We start from the raw sequence: 20,567 nt of genomic DNA, 5'->3' as shown, positions 1-20,567 counted from the left end.
AGGGCCAATCTGTGGGGCGACTAGCGGGGTGATTGCGGGGCCCCCGCTGGCACCTTCCTTCACTGGCCTGGGGCCTGCGGGCTGGGGGCAGCACCTGCATTGAGCATCTGCTCCCTGGTGGTCAGTGCGTGTCATAGCGACCAGTTGTTCCGCCATTTGGTCAATTTGCATATTAGGCTTTTATATATAGGATCATATAACATCATGTCAATGACTAGATGGAGAGGTATTCCTTCAAGTAGAGAAATTACCTTTTATCCCAAAGTGTCCATGCAACCTATTATTTTTTATCTTTACCTTGTTTTTTAAAATACCTGATTTGTTATAGCTCAGGCTGCCTTATATTGATGGATTCCAAAAAATTATGACAGTTCACCTGAAGCAGAATTTGATGTCAGTCTGTTCTATTATCTATGCTTTTATTTCTATTTTGCTTGTTAAATTATTTTGTTGATTAGATTCCACATATAAGTGATATCATACAGTATTTGTCATTCTCTGACTGGCTTATTTTACTTAGCATAATAATTTCCAGGTTTATCCATGTTGTCGCAAAAGCTAAGATTTTCTTCTATTATTAAGGCCAAGTAGTAGTATTCCACTGTGTAAATGCACCACAGCTTTTTTATCTACTGATGGGCATTTGGACTGTTTCCAGATCTTGGTTATCCTATATAATAAAAGCCTACTATGCAAATTGATTGAACGGCGGAACAACCGGCTGCTATGATGTGCACTGACCACCAGGGGGCAGACGCAGGAGCTGCCCCCTGGAGGTCAGTGCGCTCCCACAGGGAGAGTGCTGCTCAGCCAGAAGCCCTGAGCCGGGCTCACGGCTGGCAAGCGCAGTGGTGGTGGTGGGAGCCTCTCCCACCTCTGTGACAGTGCTACAGATGTCCAACTGACGGCTTAGACCCCCTCCCTGCCATCAGTCAGACATCCTCCGAGGGCTCCTGGACTGCGAGAGGGCACAGGCTGGGCTGAAGGACCCCCCCCCCCCCCGCCGAGTGCACAAATTTCGTGCACCGGGCCTCTAGTTGTAAATAATGCTCAGTGAACACAGGGGCGCATATATTCTTTCTGATTGGTGTTTCAGGTTTCTTAGGATATATTCCCAGAAGTGGGATTGCTGGGTTAAAATGTACTTCCATTTTTAATTTTTTGAGGAAACTCCATACTGTTTTCCACAGTGGCTGCACAGTCTGCATTCCCAATAGTTCACGAGGGTTCCCTTTTCTGCACATCATTGCCAGCACTTGTTGTTTGTTGATTTATTGGTGATAACCATTCTGACAGGTGTGAGGTGATATCTCATTGTATTTAACATTTGCATTTCATTGATGATTAGTGACATTGAGCATTTTTTCATATGTCTTTTGACCATGCGTATGTCCTCTTTGGAGAAGTGTCTATTCAGGTCCTTTGCCCATTTTTTAATTGGATCTTTTTTTTTTCTTTTGGTGTTGACTTACGTAAGTTCTTTATAAATTTTGGATATTAACCCCTTATCTGATGTATCATTGGCAAATATGTTCTCCTACTCAGTGGGTTTCTTTTCATTTTGTTGATGGTTTCCTTTGTTGTGCAAAACTTTTTAGGTGTAGTCTCAATTGTTTATTTTTTCTTTTGCTTCCCTTGCCCAAGGCAATGTATCAGAAAAAATATTGCTGAAATGGCAGAGATTTTGCTGCCTACCTGATATCAAACTATACTTTATATCATATTATAGAACCATATTAACAGGGAAAAAGACCTTTAGAACAAAAAAAATAGTGCTGTGCTTTTTAGGATATTTGAAAAATTTACTCTAAAATTATGTTTCTCTGTTTCACCAGCTGGTACATTCTTTAAATGTTATTACCAGTATTGAGCTTGTTAATTGTGTATTATAGTATTATAAGTCTTTAAAGCTTAACATGCTATTGACTTGATTTGTTTTGAAATATGTTTAGCAAGGTTTTTTTCTATTAGGCAGTAGCTATTAAAGTACTAGAATGTAGCTCTAAATTAAATTATCTAAATATTCGGTCTTTTAAATGATATCTTGTCTTAATCTGCCAACTGGAAAGATCCTTTTTCACCACTTTTTCAAGCATTTATGATTTTGGACATCTGTATAATCTGAAAGTAATAGGTGGTTCATTTGCATCTTAAATTTAGAAGAGGGGAAATGTCTTTGTTTTTATAGCATTGTGTATCAGTGGAGTGGAGATTGTTTATTCCTCTTTGACACCCATTGGAATCTCTGGGGTGGAGGACAGTAATATGTATAGTTTGAAAATGAATGTGTAGTAAATAAATATAATAATAAATTATTAAAAGCAAATTAAAAAAATTTTTTTGGCTGGTGTTAATATGAGCAGATACAAGGGGCAAGGGTTTAAAATGTCAAAAACCATGACTTTCTAGAGGGGTAGGCAGTACGTTTGTTGTGAAGATTACATGAGAGAAAAATAGGAAGCATTTAGCATAGTGCCCAGCAAGTAAAAAAATTGCTATCATCATCATCATCATCATCATCAATGGTGTGTGATCTCTGTGTTTTTTTAGTTTCACTAAAATGGTACCTTTCTGAGATTATACTTATTCATATACAGTTGATCCTCATTATTTCTGAATTCTAGATTTGTGAATTTGCCTACTTGTTAAAATTTATTTTCTAACTCCCAAATCAATACTTCATGCGTTCACAATTGTTGGTGGACATGCATAGAGCAAAATTTGAGTCACCTGATTCACACATTCCCAGCTGAAGGCAAACAAGGCGATACTCTGCCTTCTTGTTTTAGCTTTGTACTACAAACAAGTATTTCTGTGTGGTCTGTTTAGTGTCATTGTTTTTGTATTTTGTGCACTTCGTTGGTGATTTCACTGTTTCACTAACTCCAAGCCGAGGGCTAAAGTGCTGCGTAGAGCACAAGAAGACTGTGATGTGCTTTACAGAGAAAATATGTGTATTAGATAAGCTTCCTGCAGGCACGAGTTATGGTGCTGTTGGCTATGAGTTCAGTGCTAATGAATTAATAATATATATTAAGTAAGTTGTCTTTACACAGACACACATAAAACAGGGTTATGTATTGATCGGTTAATGACAGTGTTGTGACCAGAGGCTTGGAGGAACCTAACCTTGGATTTCCCCTAGGATTTTAGTATTAACTAAATCATTGTTAGTGATGACTGTATAGAACATAACTACTGTGGATAATGAGAATCAACTGTATCTCCATGTGTTGGAGGTGTCCAGCAGGGTCCCAATAAATAATGCCCCTCTTGCCTGCCTGCCTGCCTAAATTCTAAATTATTTGAGAAACATGTCAAAGGAGATAACAGATGGAGGCCAAAGCAGAATTCTTACTGATAAAAGCCAATATTGAAAAACGTGGTATATGTACAATACACAGATGGCCTTCCTAATACTGAACTCAGAATTGGACTAACCCATTAATTCCAGAGAACACTGGACTAACATGGAAGAGAAAGGAGGGGGTGTATCTGTGCATATGGATTCCTTTTTCCAAACTCCCCAATTACAGAGGTCCACCCTGGAGGAGTAAGCAAGGGCAGGGGGAGACAGGGGTGTTAAGCTAAAGAGAAAAGGTAAGAAGCGAGTCCTGCCAACCCCTCAAAGTCGCTCATACACATGAACACAGTCAGTTGAATAAGCAGTTTGTCGTGAAATAAGAATGACTTTATGGCCCTGGCTAGTGTGGCTCAGTTGGTTCATTGTCCTATGCACCGAAGGTTCGATTCCCAGTCAGGGCACATACCCAGGTCGTGGGTTCGATCCCCAGTCAGGCGTGTACGGGGAGGCAACTGACCGATGTTTCTCTCTCCCTTTCTCTACCTCTCTCTCTAAAAATCAATAAAAACGTATCGGGTGAGGATTAAAAAAATTTAGAATGACTTAATGACTTTATGTTTGTTCCTCAAATTTCCCTTTAAAATTTATCCAGTGACGATAATCTTTCCATGCCTCTAGTTGAAAACTACACGAAGAGGAGTGGGAAAGCTTCAGGAACAGAAGGCAGCATTTGCCAAGACTCTGTGGCTGGGGGACCCAAAAGGGGGCCAGTGGAGTCAGTGCACAGAGTCCAGGGTGTAGGCCTGGGCTCTGTGAAGCGAGAGAAGGCTCCAAGTCAGACTGTGAAGGGCCTTGTCGGTCAGTGTTTTATGCAGAACAAGTGATAATTCAGATTTTTGGAAGGTCACTTTGACTGGATTGAAGGGGAGCAGCCCCTGTATCCTCCTCCTCCTCCTCCTCCTCATAGCAGTAGACTTGGGCTTTATATTCCTTAGTTTTCACAGCAGCACCATAAAGGAGGCATCCTTGTTATTCTCATGTGGCAGGAAGGAATTTACATGGTTAAATGACTTCCCTAATGTAACTTATCTGATAGAGAGCAGAGCTGATATACGTATTAGATAAAATAACGTTTTAAAGCACAGTACCTGGCACATAACAAGCACTCAAATAATGTTTGGTAATAATTATACTGTACTTTCCCCCTCAATTCAATACAATAAAAAAAAAAAGATGCTTTAAAAATTAAGGTATAAACATAAAAGCCTCTCTCTCATCTTTGATCCCCATCCATCCGTCTGTGAGGTTGTCTTAAACCACCAAAGCCCTATTGCTGTCACTTGTCACTGACTATGTAATAGTTATATCCCCCACTAGGCAGTACAGACTGGAGAATCCACACTGTTGTGCTGGAGTTAAGAGACTCCACAGCTCTATCCATAGCCACGTCCTTGCAAAGGAACAGAGAATCTCTTTCCATTCATGAGGGAAATAACCATTTTCACTTTACTTTTACATCTGTGGTAACGAGTTTTTAGGGTGTCGGGTGCAGTGATAGAAAGCAATGTCAGTTGTCAATCATCACGGTCATTCCTTGACAAGAGGAATTTTCTCCTCTGGTTCATTGCCCAGGAGGTTATGTGGTATATCCTATTGTTACAAGAAAGAGCAGATATCTTAAAAATCAATAGTCTTTTTTCAGGAAATTAACATGGCTTCTACTGGGTGCTTTTAACTGTGTTCCCTGAAATCTGTACTTGAGCCCATATTTGTCTCACAGCACAGCCACTGGTGAACTTAATATTGATTGATATTATGGATATTAGATGATATTCAATATACTGATTTTAAGCAGGCCAGAAATACTAGAAATAAAGAAGTTGATACTCAACTACCTAGAAAGTTATAATCAGGAATATTATGTCAGATACTCAGGTAGGTGAAACTTGCCTGGATTGGGAAAGGAGAATAGCAATTAGATTTATTCTTAGAAATTCAAAAGAGGAAATATTTGAATGCCTTAAAACTATGATTTGGAGAAAATGATAGAAAAAAGGCATGTGTTGGTTTACTTACGTGTATTGTAACTTTCCTTAGGATGTGGGCTTTCTGCTGACTAACAGCATGAGTTTGAAAGTAATTGCAGTATCTTCACACAGTGGCTTCTGTTCCGCAGGGTCATTGAGCAGCTTGGTGGGAAGCAACTGGTGATGAACCACATGCACCACGAAGACCAGCAGGTTCGCTACAACGCTCTCCTGGCTGTGCAGAAGCTCATGGTGCACAACTGGTATGTGCCGGTTCTCCTCCCCTCACACACTGGTCTGCGAGGTCTCACTTGTCCAGAAGTCCTTATGCAATTGTTCTGATGAATGATAGTTTTTAAAATCAGTGATATTTTTTATTTAAAAAAATTTTTTAAATTTTTTTTCTGTTTATTGAATTTATTGGGGTGACACTAGTTAACAATATTATATAGGTGTCAGGTGCACAGTTCCACAACACATCATCTGTACACTGCATTGTGTGTTTATTATTTTAAATATCTAGAAATGTATTTTAGCAATTCAGAGCAATGACATAATTTTTTAAAAACTGTATTATTTTCTGAAGAAATGCATATTTATTCAAAGTGCTGATATAATAAACACATCCCTAGAAGTAACTAAAAGGCCCCCTGTGATATGAGTGAACCAACCTTTATGGAATTAATGAAATCCAGTTGGACTATTCTGATCAGAGACTACAATTTTGCCAGGTTTAACTACTCAGCATAGGGTTCACCTGACTGGATTTTACCAGTTCACACGAAAACATAAAGTGATTACGATTTAACTCTCATATTTCCTTTTTATTCATTATAGCTGTTTGCTTTTGAAATAACTGAAGTCATGTTTTTCTGTCTTTAAAAAAGAATCAAAAGTATTGACCTTTGCGTGTCCACTTAAAACAAGATAAATGAAAGAGTGACTGCTTAGATAAAAATGGTTAGCCATTTATGTATGTGATGGAACAAACTGGGATCCTACTTTTAGCCGGAGGTTGGATGTTCAGTGCTTTCAGCAGCATAGCATCTTCTGAACAGTTCAAATGCCGCTCTGTTCCCACTCTGTGGAAGCAAGCTCTGGCGTTGGACTATTTTTGTTAATGCACAATGAGCAAATATACATTCCCTATAACTGACAATAATATTACCAGAAAGAATTAATGGTGCATTAGGATGTATACATTTGAAAGATGAAGCAAATACAGTATAGGAGAATATCCAGGTACTGTTGTGGCATTATACATAACTATTATCATCTTACCACTTAAGCATTTTCTCATAAATACTGACATTTATGTATTTTTTCAGTGACTATGTTTTGAGCACTTACTCTGTACTCTATTAAGTATTGGGCTGTAGCTATGATGGTAATGGGCACAACTTTATGTAGGATGATTAGAGATGGCCTGTGAGTAGACAAACACAGCTAAGCTGAGATAATAATGAAAGGAACCAGTCATAGAGCTCAAGTATTGGGAGTAATTGTTTCACATAGAGGGAATGAGAGGGTAAAAGACCAGGAAGCAGGAATGAGCTTGGCTTCTTTAAAAGAAATGTCTGGAAACATATTGTTACGTGACCACTGAGGGTGATGGTGCTACAGGCACCTAGTGGGTAGAGGCGAGGGATGCTGCTAAACATCCTACAATGCCGACAGTTCCCACAATGAACAAGTGTCTTGCCCAATGTACCGATGGTGCCAAGGTTGAGAAACTAATTTGAAGAACGGAATGAGGCCAGCGTGAAAAAAGTGGGCAAGGAGAGTTTGGCAGACATCCAATTGCATAGGCTGTCATTTGACTCTTACTTTTATAAGATGAGATGAAAGCCATTGAGAAATTTTTTAAAACTGGGAAATGACAAGGTTTGATTTATGTTTTACAAAGATTGTTTAGGCTACTCTGTGGAGAATGGATTGCACAGGGGTAAGTGTAAAAGCAAGAAGACTGTTTTAGTAAGTTCTCATTGTGGTCTAGACTAGAGATGGTTAGTAGCTGGGACCACAGCTATACTAGTAAAAGTTAGGAAGTAGATGGACTTAGGACAGATTTCAGAGCTAGCGCTGGCAACATTTGATGGGCTGAAAATATTTTTACTTTGTTCATAACCTCAATGCAAAGAGAATGGGATCAGTAGAGGGTGCTCAAAGTAGTTTTTATCTGTTCAGCAGGAGGAAAATCCTTGCAAGTCTGTCAGTAAAATATGGAATAATCCACTGGGTTTCCCCACTTTTTTTCACTTCAACCCAAGCCACATTTTCCTTTTCTGTTTTATTTTTTCCATCACCATTTATGCCTTCTATGTCCTCTTCCACCTCCACACCCCCACCCTGCAATCCCCACACTGTTGTCCATGTCCATGAGTTCTCTCTCTCTTTTTTTTTTCTTTTTTGCTCATTCCCTCCACTCTGCCTTGAGTCCCCTCTGTCCTTTCCCCCTTCACCCCCCAGAGTATGCCTGCTCTCTATCTATGAGTCTGTCTCTATTTCCATGGTAGTTGGGTTTGCTCATTAAATTTCACAAATGAGTGAGATCATATGGTATTTGTCTTTCTCTGACTGACTTATTTCACTTAGCATAATGTTCTCCAGTTCCAGTTGCTTGAGTGTTGTTCCTTGCACCAAAGCACATTTTTCAACATAAATGAATTATTTAGTAATTTTATCTCTCTTGGTTTATGTCTCCATCATGAAATTAGTTTAAAGAATGTTGGCATTCAAGACTATTGCAGCCAATGAGCTTATATTTGCCAGGTGTTTTTCTAAAGTTTCTGTGAAAAACAGTTTTGTTTTCCCTTTTTGTTGAAATTACTGTTGCTGAAGTATAATTCTTGTTTTAATTTCTCTTGGAGCGTTTATTGTTGGGTTTAGCTTTTTAAAAAAATGTATATTTCTTTTATGAAAGAAAAGATAGGTATGAAATAGGATGTTGACCTTTTTCCTTTGCTAGTAGAGAAACATTTTTGATTGAGAATTTGTTTTTTATATGATCATATATTGAAGGTGAAACATTTAAAATTTGATTATTTCCCTCCCTGAATTTAGGAACTTGATTTAGTCTTATGGTATATTTTTTGATGTACGTGTACAAAAGGAAAAGTAAATATCTTTATAGCCAGAAACTGGTTTATTTACTCTTCATCATTAACTAGCTAATAAGAGAATATCCTTACCTGCTAATTATGTGCCAAGCTATTTTAACTTAATGTTTTAGTTATAATAGACACTCTTTAATTGATAGGCTTAGTGTCAGTGTTTTCTTATACTTTCTTTATAAAGGAATTTTCACATAAAGAAAGATTAGAATTCACATGTGACCTGTAGATTTTGTTGTGACATATATAATTCTTTGGCTCTTTGTGCCAGAGAAATTGCTCAAGTAACAGCAATTTATTTAACCTTCGATCAATAAGAGACCAAATAGAATGCCACTTAGAAGGTAAATCTTCTGCAACATGATCTACAAATGTGAAATGATTTTGAATAAAAATCTTTATGCAGGTAACCAAGTTGTCCTTATTAAATCATGCTGGTAAAGACTGCCTTTCTACTCACGTAGCATAGAGGCTTTTATTACCTAAAATATGGTTCTAAGATGTTTCACACCAAATAAAAACATGAAAGCACAGTTGACTTTGTGCCCTCTTAACATTTGTTTGTTTGGATTTAATTAAAATTAATTTTTATGGGTGATAATATTTTAGTTGAAAATTGTTAAAATATAATCATGGATAAAAGCAAAATAAAAGTCTGCCTGAATGACAACAGCAGCAGCTTTCCATGGCAGTTTTGCTCGTTATCTGTAGTCATTGTTTTGCTCCTAAGCTGTGCTGAAAAGATTTCTAGCACATTCTTTTGATTTTCTTTTACTTTTCTAACATAAATGATTTTTAGATATTTGATACTGTATTATTCCTAAAGTATCTGTTTATGTATTAGAATACATTATAATTTTAGATATAAAGTAAACATTTTTTACTGCAGGGAATATATTTTTTTTAAATATGTTTTATTGATTTTTTATAGAGAGGAAGGGAGAGGGATAGAGAGTTAGAAGCATCGATCAGCTGCCTCCTGCATACCTCCTACTGGGGATGTGCCCGCAACCAAGGTACATGCCCTTGACCTGGAATCGAACCTGGAACCCTTGAGTCCGCAGGCTGACGCTCTCCACTGAGCCAAACCCGTTAGGGTGGGGATATTTTTTGTTTCAAGTATAAGTTTAGAATTACATTTTAAGTATAAATTGGATAATTTTAAAATAGAGCTAGGCTGTCTTTGTATGTTGATTTTGATCCTTTTTTAAGGAGTTAAATATTAATGTTTCTTGATAACATAGAGATGGATTTATTTCTAGTTTACATAATGTGGAATATAATTATATATAATGTGGACATACTTTTTATGAGTTTATGATTAATTTCAAAATTATTTCCATAAATTACAAGTCTTCATAGAGTAGCCAGTTTCTCCCCTTTTCATTTACATCTGCATTTGCATGGAATAATGGATTACAAATAACCCTAACTGATTCGGTGGGGAAATAATCAGGGTGAGCAGAATAGAGTTGCTAGGGGACGGTTGGCACACACTGGCGCCTCCTCTGTCCAGGAGGCCTGGAGCAGGTCATTCCTCCTCACAGCCCTCCTAAATGACATGCGCAGCTCTCTGATCTTCCTGTACCCACTGTGCATTCCTGGCACGCCCCTTGTTCTTTAGCAGTGCTGGATTTTTATATTCATAAGTTTGGCAGAATATATAAACAATGACAACTTATTCTAGAGAACTTTTATATATACCCTTATTTCATACTTTCTAATGTAACGTCATAAAATGTCACCATTTTTCTCCTACAGAATGATTTTATATGTAATCAGCTTGTAATTCAGAAGCAGCAATATGTGCATATGGACAGCTCAAGACTTCAGGAAAGAAACACTGAATTTTGTAGGTAGAGGATCTCATGTAGAATTTGCTATTTGTTTCTGGATTCTTTTTCACCCTTATTTCAAGCAGAATAATAAGTGCTAAAGAGTATTACCCTCTTTAGATATTTTATGTGTAGGTAAATAATGTAACAGAAGAACTCACCAAGCCAAGGGTATGTGTGATACTGCTGTCTGAGGTTATATCTGCTTAGGATATTTGAGTTACTCTGTTAGTACACAGTCATAAATACAGTGATTAAAATAGTTACTTATGAACTGAATTGAAGAAAAAACAAACAAACACCCCAATGTAAGTTTTAACCTTTTAGTGCTAAAATACTCCATGTGATTTTAAATAAACATATATATCATTTCCAGATTTAACATTTTCCAGAATTAATTTAGAAAATTGAGTTCTCTCTTTGAGTGCCTGGAATTTCCCACATTATTCTTATGACATTTTTAGTGGTGGAACCTTTGAAAATGTCTTCAAGGGCATATATTATTATTATTATATTATTATTATTATTTTAAAAATATTTTTATTGATTTCAGAGAGGAAGGGAGAGATAGAGAGAGATAGAAACATCAATGGTGAGAGAATCATTGATCTGTTGCCTCCTGCACACCCCCTAATGGGGACTGAGCCCACAACCCAGGCATGTGCCCTTGACCGGAATCCAACCCAGGACTCTTCAGTCCGCAGCCCAACGCTCTGTCCACTGAGCCAAACCAGCAAGGGCGAAAGTACTTCCTTTTTTTTTTTTTTTAATCCTCATCCGAGGTTATTTTTCATTGATTTTTAGAGAGAGTGGAAGAGAGGGAAAGACACAGAGAATCATCGATGTGAGAGAAACACATCAATTGGTTACCTCCTGCATAAGCCCCGACGAGTGGGCTGGGGAGGAGCATGCAACCGAGGAATGTGCCCTTGACTGGAATAGAACCTGGGACCCTTTGGTCTGCAGGCCGACGCTCTATCCACTGAGCAAAACCGGCTAGGGCTTGATTATTTAATTTTAAAAATAAATAAAATAAAACATAATAAATTAAAAAGCTATTAAATGGTTACAAACAACAACAACAACAATCACCATCAACAATATACTCCCCCACACAAATATAACATGAGTTTTAAAAATATATTAAAACCAATTCCAAGTAAAAAGGAATTCTTAAAGCTGTTGTCTCACTATTAGTCAAGCAACTCCAGGTCTCCCAGTCTAAAGTTGCTTCTACTTTGCTAGTTAGAGATGCTTTGAGGCTGTACTAACTTCTTATTTTTCTGGACACTGTGTATCACTTAGTTACAATTGATTTGGAAATGCTAGCATAACATAAACCTTAGATTATTGTAGAGTACCAGCCTAAATAAACATTGGAGGAGGTGGATAATGAGCATTTCTATAGTAAAGAAAATAAAACCACCGATGGATAATAGAATCTATGTAATTTATAATTAAATAAAATATCAAATTCAGATTTCAGACATTGGTGCATGTGACTAAGGTGTAAGTATCTGTGGATCAAGTTCATGTTGTGGTTTTGTTTGATTAGGATTGGCTTCTTAGATGTACAGATACCTGAATTGGGTTTTGCATAGTTGAAAATAGTTAAAATATAATCATGGATAAAAATAAAATAAAAGGCTTTCTGAACAGCAGCAGCAGCAGCTTTCCATGGCAATTTTGCTCCTTACCTGTAGCCCCTGTTTTGCTTCTAAGCAAATTTGGTATTCCTCTGCCATGCTGTTCCCTAAGGCATACTTAGAGGCCTAATGGGTGTACTTGCTCATACTCCCTCCCCATGTACGGTCAGAGTTCTTTGTCAGATACTTGTAGGGCTTAGCTTTGGTATTCAGATGGCATTGCTGTGCAGCTAGCCCATCTTCTGTCTCGTCTCTATTTTCATTGTCAGTGTTTATTGCTTTCTGTCCCGGTTATTCTTTTTCTTCTTCACCCCAAGTTCTTGTCATTTCTATCTGATTTCAGCTACCATGTCTGCAGTTGGCTGAATTACTTAGTTTTTAAAAATCTCTTCTGCCCTTTTGTTCCTACCACACCCTGGCTTTTGTGCAGAAAAGCAGGCTATCTGTAGCTCTTGCCCAGCAATCAGACGCTCCTTTCCTGCACTGGGCACTAATGGCTCGGCCCCAGTAGGTTGATTGCCTGGCTGTCCCTTCTTTTTGCTTCATTCAATCACGGCCTACTGCTCCTGGATCTTTGTCGATGGAAAGCGGTGCCTTCCACCTCCATTTCCCGACTTCAGTTAGAGTGATGATTCTGTTGCCACTGACAGGGAAAGTGACATTTCATTGGTGTTAAGAAAATGACTTCTAAGGACAACTTTGCCTGACTCCTAAGACTTAAGCATCTTCCCCATTTCTTTTTTAAGGAATAGACAGAATATGAGTTATAATTATTTTGATAAGGTAAATACAGCTTTCATCATAGCCTTTAAATTTTACAGACTAAATTAATACTATTTGCTTATTTTATTTTGGGTATTTTGGCTTTTTAAGTGATATGGGTGATTTCTCTCTATCATTTAATCACTTTGCTTATTATGTCCATTTAATGGTGAAGTCATGAAAATGATTTGTATAACATATTAAATATAGTAGTTTAAAACATTTAAAAATCTATATTAAATATCTATTTATAAGTGGTTTTTTTTTTTACAAGTATTGATATATTACCTGGCAATTTTAAGATCTTTTTTCCTTCCCCAAGTACCTTTATTTGGAATTATCTGTTTTATTACTTATCATCACACCTTTTTATCATTTGTAGTTTCTGTGAAGTAATGTTTCTCATACCTTTCTTGTTTTTTTTTCTTTTAATGCTTTAGAATTTCTAGTATACAGAAGTTATTTGTTGGGTGATAGCAGAATATGTTATTTGTTTGGGCCGCTCTGTTCTTTAAATAATATACTGAAGTTCCTCTTGGTAGTATGGTAAAATAGTATCTACTCAGAATTTGGTAGCATGGTTTACTTTAACCTTGTTGATTTATTTTCTCTATAGAAAAAAAAATTTAAATACCTTGGATTTAAATGATTAAATATATACATTTTAAAAGTTGGAGCTATCAGAATAGTCTTTTTTTTTTTTTTTTAAATTGATTTCAGAAAGGAAGGGAGAGAAACATCAATGATGAGAGAGAATCATTGAGTGGCTGCCTCCTGCAGGCCCCCTTGTGGGGATCAAGCCTGCAACCCAGGCATGTGCCCTTGACCGGAATTGAACCCGGGACCCTTCAGTCCGCAGACCAACGCTCTATCCACTGAGCCAAATTGGCTAGGGCTAAGAATAGTCTTTTTATGTTTGACAAATACGAACCATTTAGTTTCCTGAAACTTTAGAATAGGAAATTGAGCCTCCAATTTGGAAAAAATTTCTAGTAGAAATTATTTTGTCTTAAAATCATGTTAAATTAGAGCAAATAGAAATTATAGGTAAATAAACAGATTGATTATTATATATAAAAGAAAATGTAAAGGTTTGTCTACAGAACAAAATATTAACCGTTAGTGAAAGTGTTCTCATTTTTGGAAAAATAGCTAACTTTTTTGTTGTTGCTTTTTTTTTTTAACTTGAATTATCTTTGGCATAGTTTTTGAGAATAAGTTGTGGTCTAAAATGTTAAAACAGTTTTGTTTTAATCTATGTTTTGCTAATTAAAAATTTTACCTTGTTTTCCCTCCACTGACAAAATGATTTCTTGTCAATGATGAGTGCTCTTTAGACCAAGTTGTTCATATATTTTGCTTTTAGATACATCATCAACATTTAATTTGAAACATAGATCTCTTTCCAAAGGACAATATAAAAGCAAATCATCTCATTCTACCTGTTTATTTGTGTGTTTTTAAAAATATTTTATTGATTTTTTTATAGAGAGAAAGGGAGAGGGATAGAGAGTTAGAAACATCAATGAGAGAGAAACATCGATCAGCTGCCTCCTACACACTCCCTACTGGGTATGTGCCTGCACCCAAGGTACATGCCCTTGACTGGAATCGAACCTGGGACCCTTGAGTCCGCAGGCCAATGCTCTAGCCACTGAGCCAAACCTGTTAGAGCTATTTGTTTTGTTTTTTACTCTCCTGTTTATTTGCTTAAACTAGTCTTGGATGATTAGCCTCTCAGTTGGATAGATAATATTATCATATGTTCATAATTTACTTTGACTTTGCTGGCTATTCTCTTGCTGCTCAAGATTTTCTATGTTGTTTGTCGTTAAACTTTATTTTGTTAGTTTTGGCCTGATATCATAGCCTTTCTACTCATCTGCATGGATAAAAATTAGAAAAAAACAGACCACAAATAATAGATGAGCTGTCAGGTGGAAATTATGTTAGGACTGCTGGATACTGAGGAATTGCGATATTGTAAAAAAAACAATTCGAGTTCTGCCATCTGTTTGGATTTATTTAAGTTTGTAGTTTGCTGTTACCTAGCATATTTTAAATGCCACATGATTGACTGAGACACATATAATTGCATTAAAACCAGTGTATATCTAGTATAGTATAGATAATATGTTTATTCAAGAGAAGAAATGATTGGTAGGATAGTTTCAGCTAACAATATACAGCTTTAACTGCTGGTACCTTTGCTTCTCCTGGTGTTTCAGTACATTTCCCTATAGGAGAAAAATGTATCCTTTCTCAGGTTCTAACTTCCCTGTGGGACTCTTTAACTACTTTTCATTTGACAGTTATCAAGCTCCTAGAATATGCCAGTCACTGAGCTAAAAACTGGAGAAAGATAAATCAGACACCCTCTCCTCCCTCACTTAAGAGTCTTATATTCTAAGTATAATTCTAGAAAAAGGAGCCAATCATAAGCCTTAAATATGGGCTTTGCTTACATCAGTGATGGGCAACCTTTTGAGCTTGGTGTGTCAAACTTCGCAAAAAAACTGAGCATAACTCGGGTAGTGTGTCACTTTGAGGAAAAAATATTATTTCACAAATGTTTCATCCTCAGGAGCAGCAAATGTTTCATCCTCGGCATGCGGCCGCCTTAGCGGCCGCGTGTCATCAGAAATGGCTACGCGTGTCAGTGCTGACACGCGTGTCATAGGTTTGCCATCGCTGGCTTACATACTATCTTTGTAACTAATCCTATATAATAAAAGCCTAATATGCTAAGTGTCCAGTTGTCCATTCAACCAATCAAAGCGTAATATGCTAATGATATGCTAAGTCTGCTCAACCTCTCACTATGATGTGCACTGACCACCAGGGGGTAGACAGTTTACCAGTTGCTTTGACATGCACTGACGACCAGGGGGCAGACGCTCTGACCAGTAGGTTAGCTTGCTGCTGGGGTCCGGCTGAGCGAGATGGGCTGGGCATGCCCTGGAGCCCTCCTGCAGTCGCTCCCTGGCTGGCCAACCTCCCACATCCCTCCCTGGCCCTGATCATGCACCGGTGGGGTCCCTTGGCCTGGCCTGCACCCTCTTGCAATACGGGACCCCTTGGGGGATGTCGGAGAGCTGGTTTCGGCCCGATCCTGCAGACCAGGCTGAGGGACCCCACTGGTGCACAAATTCATGCACCGGGCCTCTAGTATAAAATAAACTCTATTCTTAAAAGTCCTTATAACAACACAGACATTTCTCCCATACTGCACTTGTGTAACTAGATTTGTATGTAATGCAGTCATTTAGGGGTCATACTCTGCCTTGTAGATTGCTTTGGGTTGTAACTACTTGCTGATCAGGAACCAGCATTTAAAAGAAAAGGAGGGACTTCTGGTTTCCAGTTCTGCATGTAAGGAGCTTGGAAGTCACTACTCCATTGTAACAAGTAAAAAGTTGGACAGACTGAAAAATCAACAACTCTTCTTGGATCCATAAGAGAGGGAAGACACAAAGTAAACCACTGTCCTATGATATTGGAGAGTCAGGTGAATACAGGGAGTCAAGGCTTACTGGAGCAGAGACTCACAAGCAGAAACTAATGTGGGAACTAGTGCCTGGGTAGGAAAACCTGAAATGTAATTGACAAAATTCAGGAGGCTCAGTGTGGACAAATCTGAGACTTAAAAACTCCAAGGGGCCCAAATTATAGGGGGTCTCCATTATAGAGTGAGCTTAGTTCCAGAAGCTAGACCAGGTCCTCACAGTAAATATTGGAGAAAAATCTCTTCGGCTTCTGGCAGGGGGTAGGAAAAAGGAATCATTTTGAAATAAACCAGGGCACTCTGTTGTTCTTAACAAGATGCTTATTTTTAGTGAAATAAATGACAACAATGTCACTTTCAGACCACAATGAAATTAAACTAGAAATAAATACAGAAAGGTAACTGGAAAATCCCAAAACATATGTGCCGGAAGCCAATTCCAGCATGTCATAATTACAAGAGTTTCATCAAAAGGTTGATGAAACTTGGGGGCTCAACAAGGGCTGAGTCACATATGTAATCACCTGTTGGAATGGCTGAAGGGCACTTCCCCCAAACCTGAATAGGATAATTGTTTGCTGCCAGACAGCTCAGGGCATCTCAATCTACATGTTATTGCCTCCTGTTGGCCAAATACCTGAACAGCTGTAGGCTATTCCCCAATCTGACAATACTTCTGTACCCTACACTTTGAAGTGTATTATCTCCACCTTGCCTTAGGACAAATTGTGTTAATAAATAGCAAGGGTTGCCGAAACCGGTTTGGCTCAGTGGATAGAGCGTCGGCCTGCGGACTCAAGGGTCCCAGGTTCGATTCCGGTCAAGGGCATGTACCTTGGTTGCGGGCACATCCCCAGTAGGGGGTGTGCAGGAGGCAGCTGATCGATGTTTCTCTCTCATTGATGTTTCTAACTCTCTATCACTCTCTCTTCCTCTCTGTAAAAAAATCAATAAAAAATATATTTTTTAAATAAATAGCAAGGGTCCTGAGACAAGGAAAGAACTTTAGGTCCTTTAGCTGAAGCTCCTCTGACCCCCAGTGCCTTTCAAAATTATCTTTTGTCTTTGGATTCTTATTTAATCTATGCACAGCCTTTCTCCAGATTGCTGAACCCTTTGTAATGCTGGAACAAGAACCCCGGCACATGTGGGGATTAAAGAACACACTTTTAAGTAGTACATGGGTCAAAGAAGAAATTTCAAGAAAAAATATTTTGAATTAAATGAAAATGAAAGCACAACTTTTCATTTTTGTGGGATAGGGTGAAAGCAGTGCTTAGAGGGAAATTTATAGCATTGAATGCATATATAAGTAAAGAAGAAAGCCTGAAAATCAATAATCTAAATTTTCAGTGTCAGAAATGAGAAAAAGAAGAGCAAATGACATTCAAGCAAGCAAAAGAAAAGAAATAAGAAATCAAAGAAAGTGAAAATGGGAAATCAACATCAATGAAACCAAAAGTTGGTTTTTTGAAAAAGTCAATAATATAAGCCTCAAGCCAGGCTAACTAAGGGAAAAAAGAAGACACAAATTCCTAACATCAGACATGAAAGAGGGGACATTACTACCAATCCCATGGAAATAGAAAGGATAGAAAAGAAATCCTATGACTAAATATGCCTATGAATATGATATCATAGATGAAATGGACTGGTTCCTTGAAAGAAAATATCTGCCTGTTCAGATTGTCTATATCTTGTTGTGTGAGTTTCAGCAGATTGTGGATATGACAAATTGATCCTAAGCTTTATATGTAGAGGTAAAAGTCATACAGTAGTCAACTCAACATTAAAAGAGAAGAACAAAGTTGGAGGGCTGACATTACCTTACTTGAAGACGAACTACAAAGCTACAGTAATCAAGATAGTGTGGTACTGGTGAAAGAATAGACAAATAGATTAGTGGAACAGAATAGAAAGCCCAGACATAGAACCCCATAAACAAAGTCAACTGATCTTTGACAAAGGCAATTTTATTGCAAAGGCAATACAATGGAGCAAAGATAGTTTCCTCAATAAATGGTGCTAGAACAACTGGACATCCACATGCAAAAAAATGAATCCGACACAGACTTCACATTATTCACAAAAAATAACTCCAAATGGACCATAGACCTAAATGTAAAATGCAAAAACTATAAAACTCCTAGTTGATAATATAGGAAAAAACCTGGATGACCTTGGTATATCTGTATGGTATATCTTCTTAGATAGATACACCAAAGGTTTGATTCATGAAAGAAATAATTGTGAAGTTTAAAAATGTCTGTTCTGTGAAGACTGTTTGGTGGTTTCTTACAAAACTAAGCATACCCTTACCATATGACACAGCATTTGTGTGCCTTGGTATATACCCACAGGAGTTGAAAACCTACATCCACACAAAACCTGCACAAAGCTATTTATACCAGCTTTATTCATATTGCCAAACTTGGAAACTGCCAAGATACCCTTCAGTAATTGAATGGATAAACAAACTGTGGTACATCAAGACAACAGAATATTATTCCTTGCTACAAAGAAATGAACTATCAAGACATGAAAAGGCATGGAGGAACCATAAATGTATACTACTAAGTAAAAGAAGCCAATCTCGAAAGGCTACCTACTGTATGATTCCAACTGTCTGACATCTGGAAAAGGCAAAACTATGGAGACAATAAAACAAACAAACAAACAAACAAAAAAACTCAGTTGGGAAGGGTTGTTGGGGGAGGGATGAACAGGTGGAGAACAGAGGATTTTTAGGCCGGTGAAAATACTCTGTATAATATTATAATGATGGATGGATGTCATTTTACATTTGTCCAATTCCATAGACTGAACAACACCAAGAGTGAACCCTAATGTGACCAATGGGTTGGATGATTATGATGTGTCAATGTAGGTTCATCTTTGATAACAAATGTACCACTGTAGTGGGGCATGTTGATAAATAGAGGAAGCTATGCATGTGTGGGGGCTGCATATATATATATGAAACCTCTGTACCCTCCTCTCAATTTTGTGAACCTAAAACTGTTCTAAAATATAAAATCTTCAAATATAAAAGACAAATAAAAGGAAAGGGGCATTTGCAGCCTACCCTGATGCTTTGAGTGGCTCAGCACTTCACATATCATAACCGTATGTTAGAAAAATGATAACGTGTGTAAGACACTGCTGATCTAATGATTAAGCTGGTAGTGACAGGTCTGGGACTATTTTTGAACATAGCAAGAGATAAAGAAACTCTAGATTTGGCTATTTGATATTTAGATTTTGTAGCTAGTTTAAGAAGATTTGATTATTGGAATTCCTATAGGAGAAATAACTTTGTTATTGCAAATTTTGCCTAAATTGCTTTTATAGACGTCTCAGTAGACTCTGATGCAATTGCTTTTAAAATGTACATTTTCTTTCCCCCTCTGCTTTAGGACTAAAACTCATATAAATAGACTATATTTTTAGAATCACTGACTTCTTTGTTTTTGTTTTTTTTTTGTTTCCATCATCACTCTTGAGGGGCACTGCTAATCTGTTCATCTTTGAATTTAGCTACTGTTGGAAAATGAAGTGGCAATCCTGCAGCTGTTAAAGACAGATTTTCCAAATGAATACACTTAGGGTTTCAGGATATTTATTCTCTGTGCGTTTTCAGCCCTAAGGCATAGATAGGATAATGAATGCCTTGCTTTGCTTTTCATGGTAGGGGGAGGGGGTTGCTAACTAAGTGGCTCTTCGGAGACAGTAATTTTTACAAAAGGTACCGCCATGGGAAAGGGTCTCCCTGTGGGGATGTCCAGGTCTTCAGCTCTTACAGGATCTCTCCACAGTGACAGAAAGGAGGTGCCATTTAAATGTACACTTGAGCTCCTATGAAAGCTCTGTCAGCATGCTTTAGAGTGAGTGATATTGGAGAGAATGATGTTGCAAGGAGAAAAAACCCTGGGGTGCAGAAAGTTGAAGAGGTTTGTTTATTTAAATCATAGGCTATTAATGAAGGTGTCCGTTTGTTTTTTAAAAAAGAAATGAAGTGGCTAGTGATTATGAAAATATTTTTGAGAAAATAAATTAAGGACTCACATTATGATGTTGTTAAGCTCTTTTCTCTTATATCTGGACAACAATATATCTTCAGCCAGTGAGAGGTAGAATGTACAATGAGGGAGTATTATATATAGTTATTAAAACTCTTGATTTCTAGAATTAGACAGATTTGAGTACAAATATCCTCCCTGCCACTAACGAGGTGTCCTAACGTTGCAACATGTCATTTATCATTAATAAACTCCAGTTCCTTATCTATAAAATGGGCTCCTCTGCGCCTTTTATGCATATTCTTGTGAAGCAATTGAGAACATGTGTATCGAGCAGTTAGTGCTGCAACGCTTAG

The 20,567-nt window shown here is 37.6% G+C and overlaps 1 protein-coding gene across 8 annotated transcripts in view; it reads left to right on the top strand.

Annotated features, from left to right (window-relative positions):
* The window catches only part of ATP6V1H (ATPase H+ transporting V1 subunit H), a 78,436-nt gene that overhangs the window by 51,973 nt on the left and 5,896 nt on the right, over positions 1-20,567 (top strand). For 6 of the 8 annotated variants that reach the window (XM_008143347.3, XM_054708438.1, XM_054708443.1 and 3 more), the window contains one exon: positions 5,481-5,594. The exons of 1 other annotated variant lie outside the window; for it this stretch is intronic. In XM_008143347.3, coding sequence (XP_008141569.1) covers positions 5,481-5,594 — 114 coding nt within the window. Of the gene's footprint in view, positions 1-5,480; positions 5,595-10,205; positions 10,297-20,567 lie in introns of all 8 variants that reach the window. One more of the 8 variants, XR_003618165.2, reaches the window with a different exon arrangement.

The sequence above is a fragment of the Eptesicus fuscus genome, chromosome 19, assembly GCF_027574615.1.
Source record: "Eptesicus fuscus isolate TK198812 chromosome 19, DD_ASM_mEF_20220401, whole genome shotgun sequence".
Lineage (NCBI taxonomy): Eukaryota > Metazoa > Chordata > Mammalia > Chiroptera > Vespertilionidae > Eptesicus > Eptesicus fuscus.
Note: the sequence above shows the minus strand (reverse complement) of the source record. Positions and strands in the feature narration are given on the sequence as shown.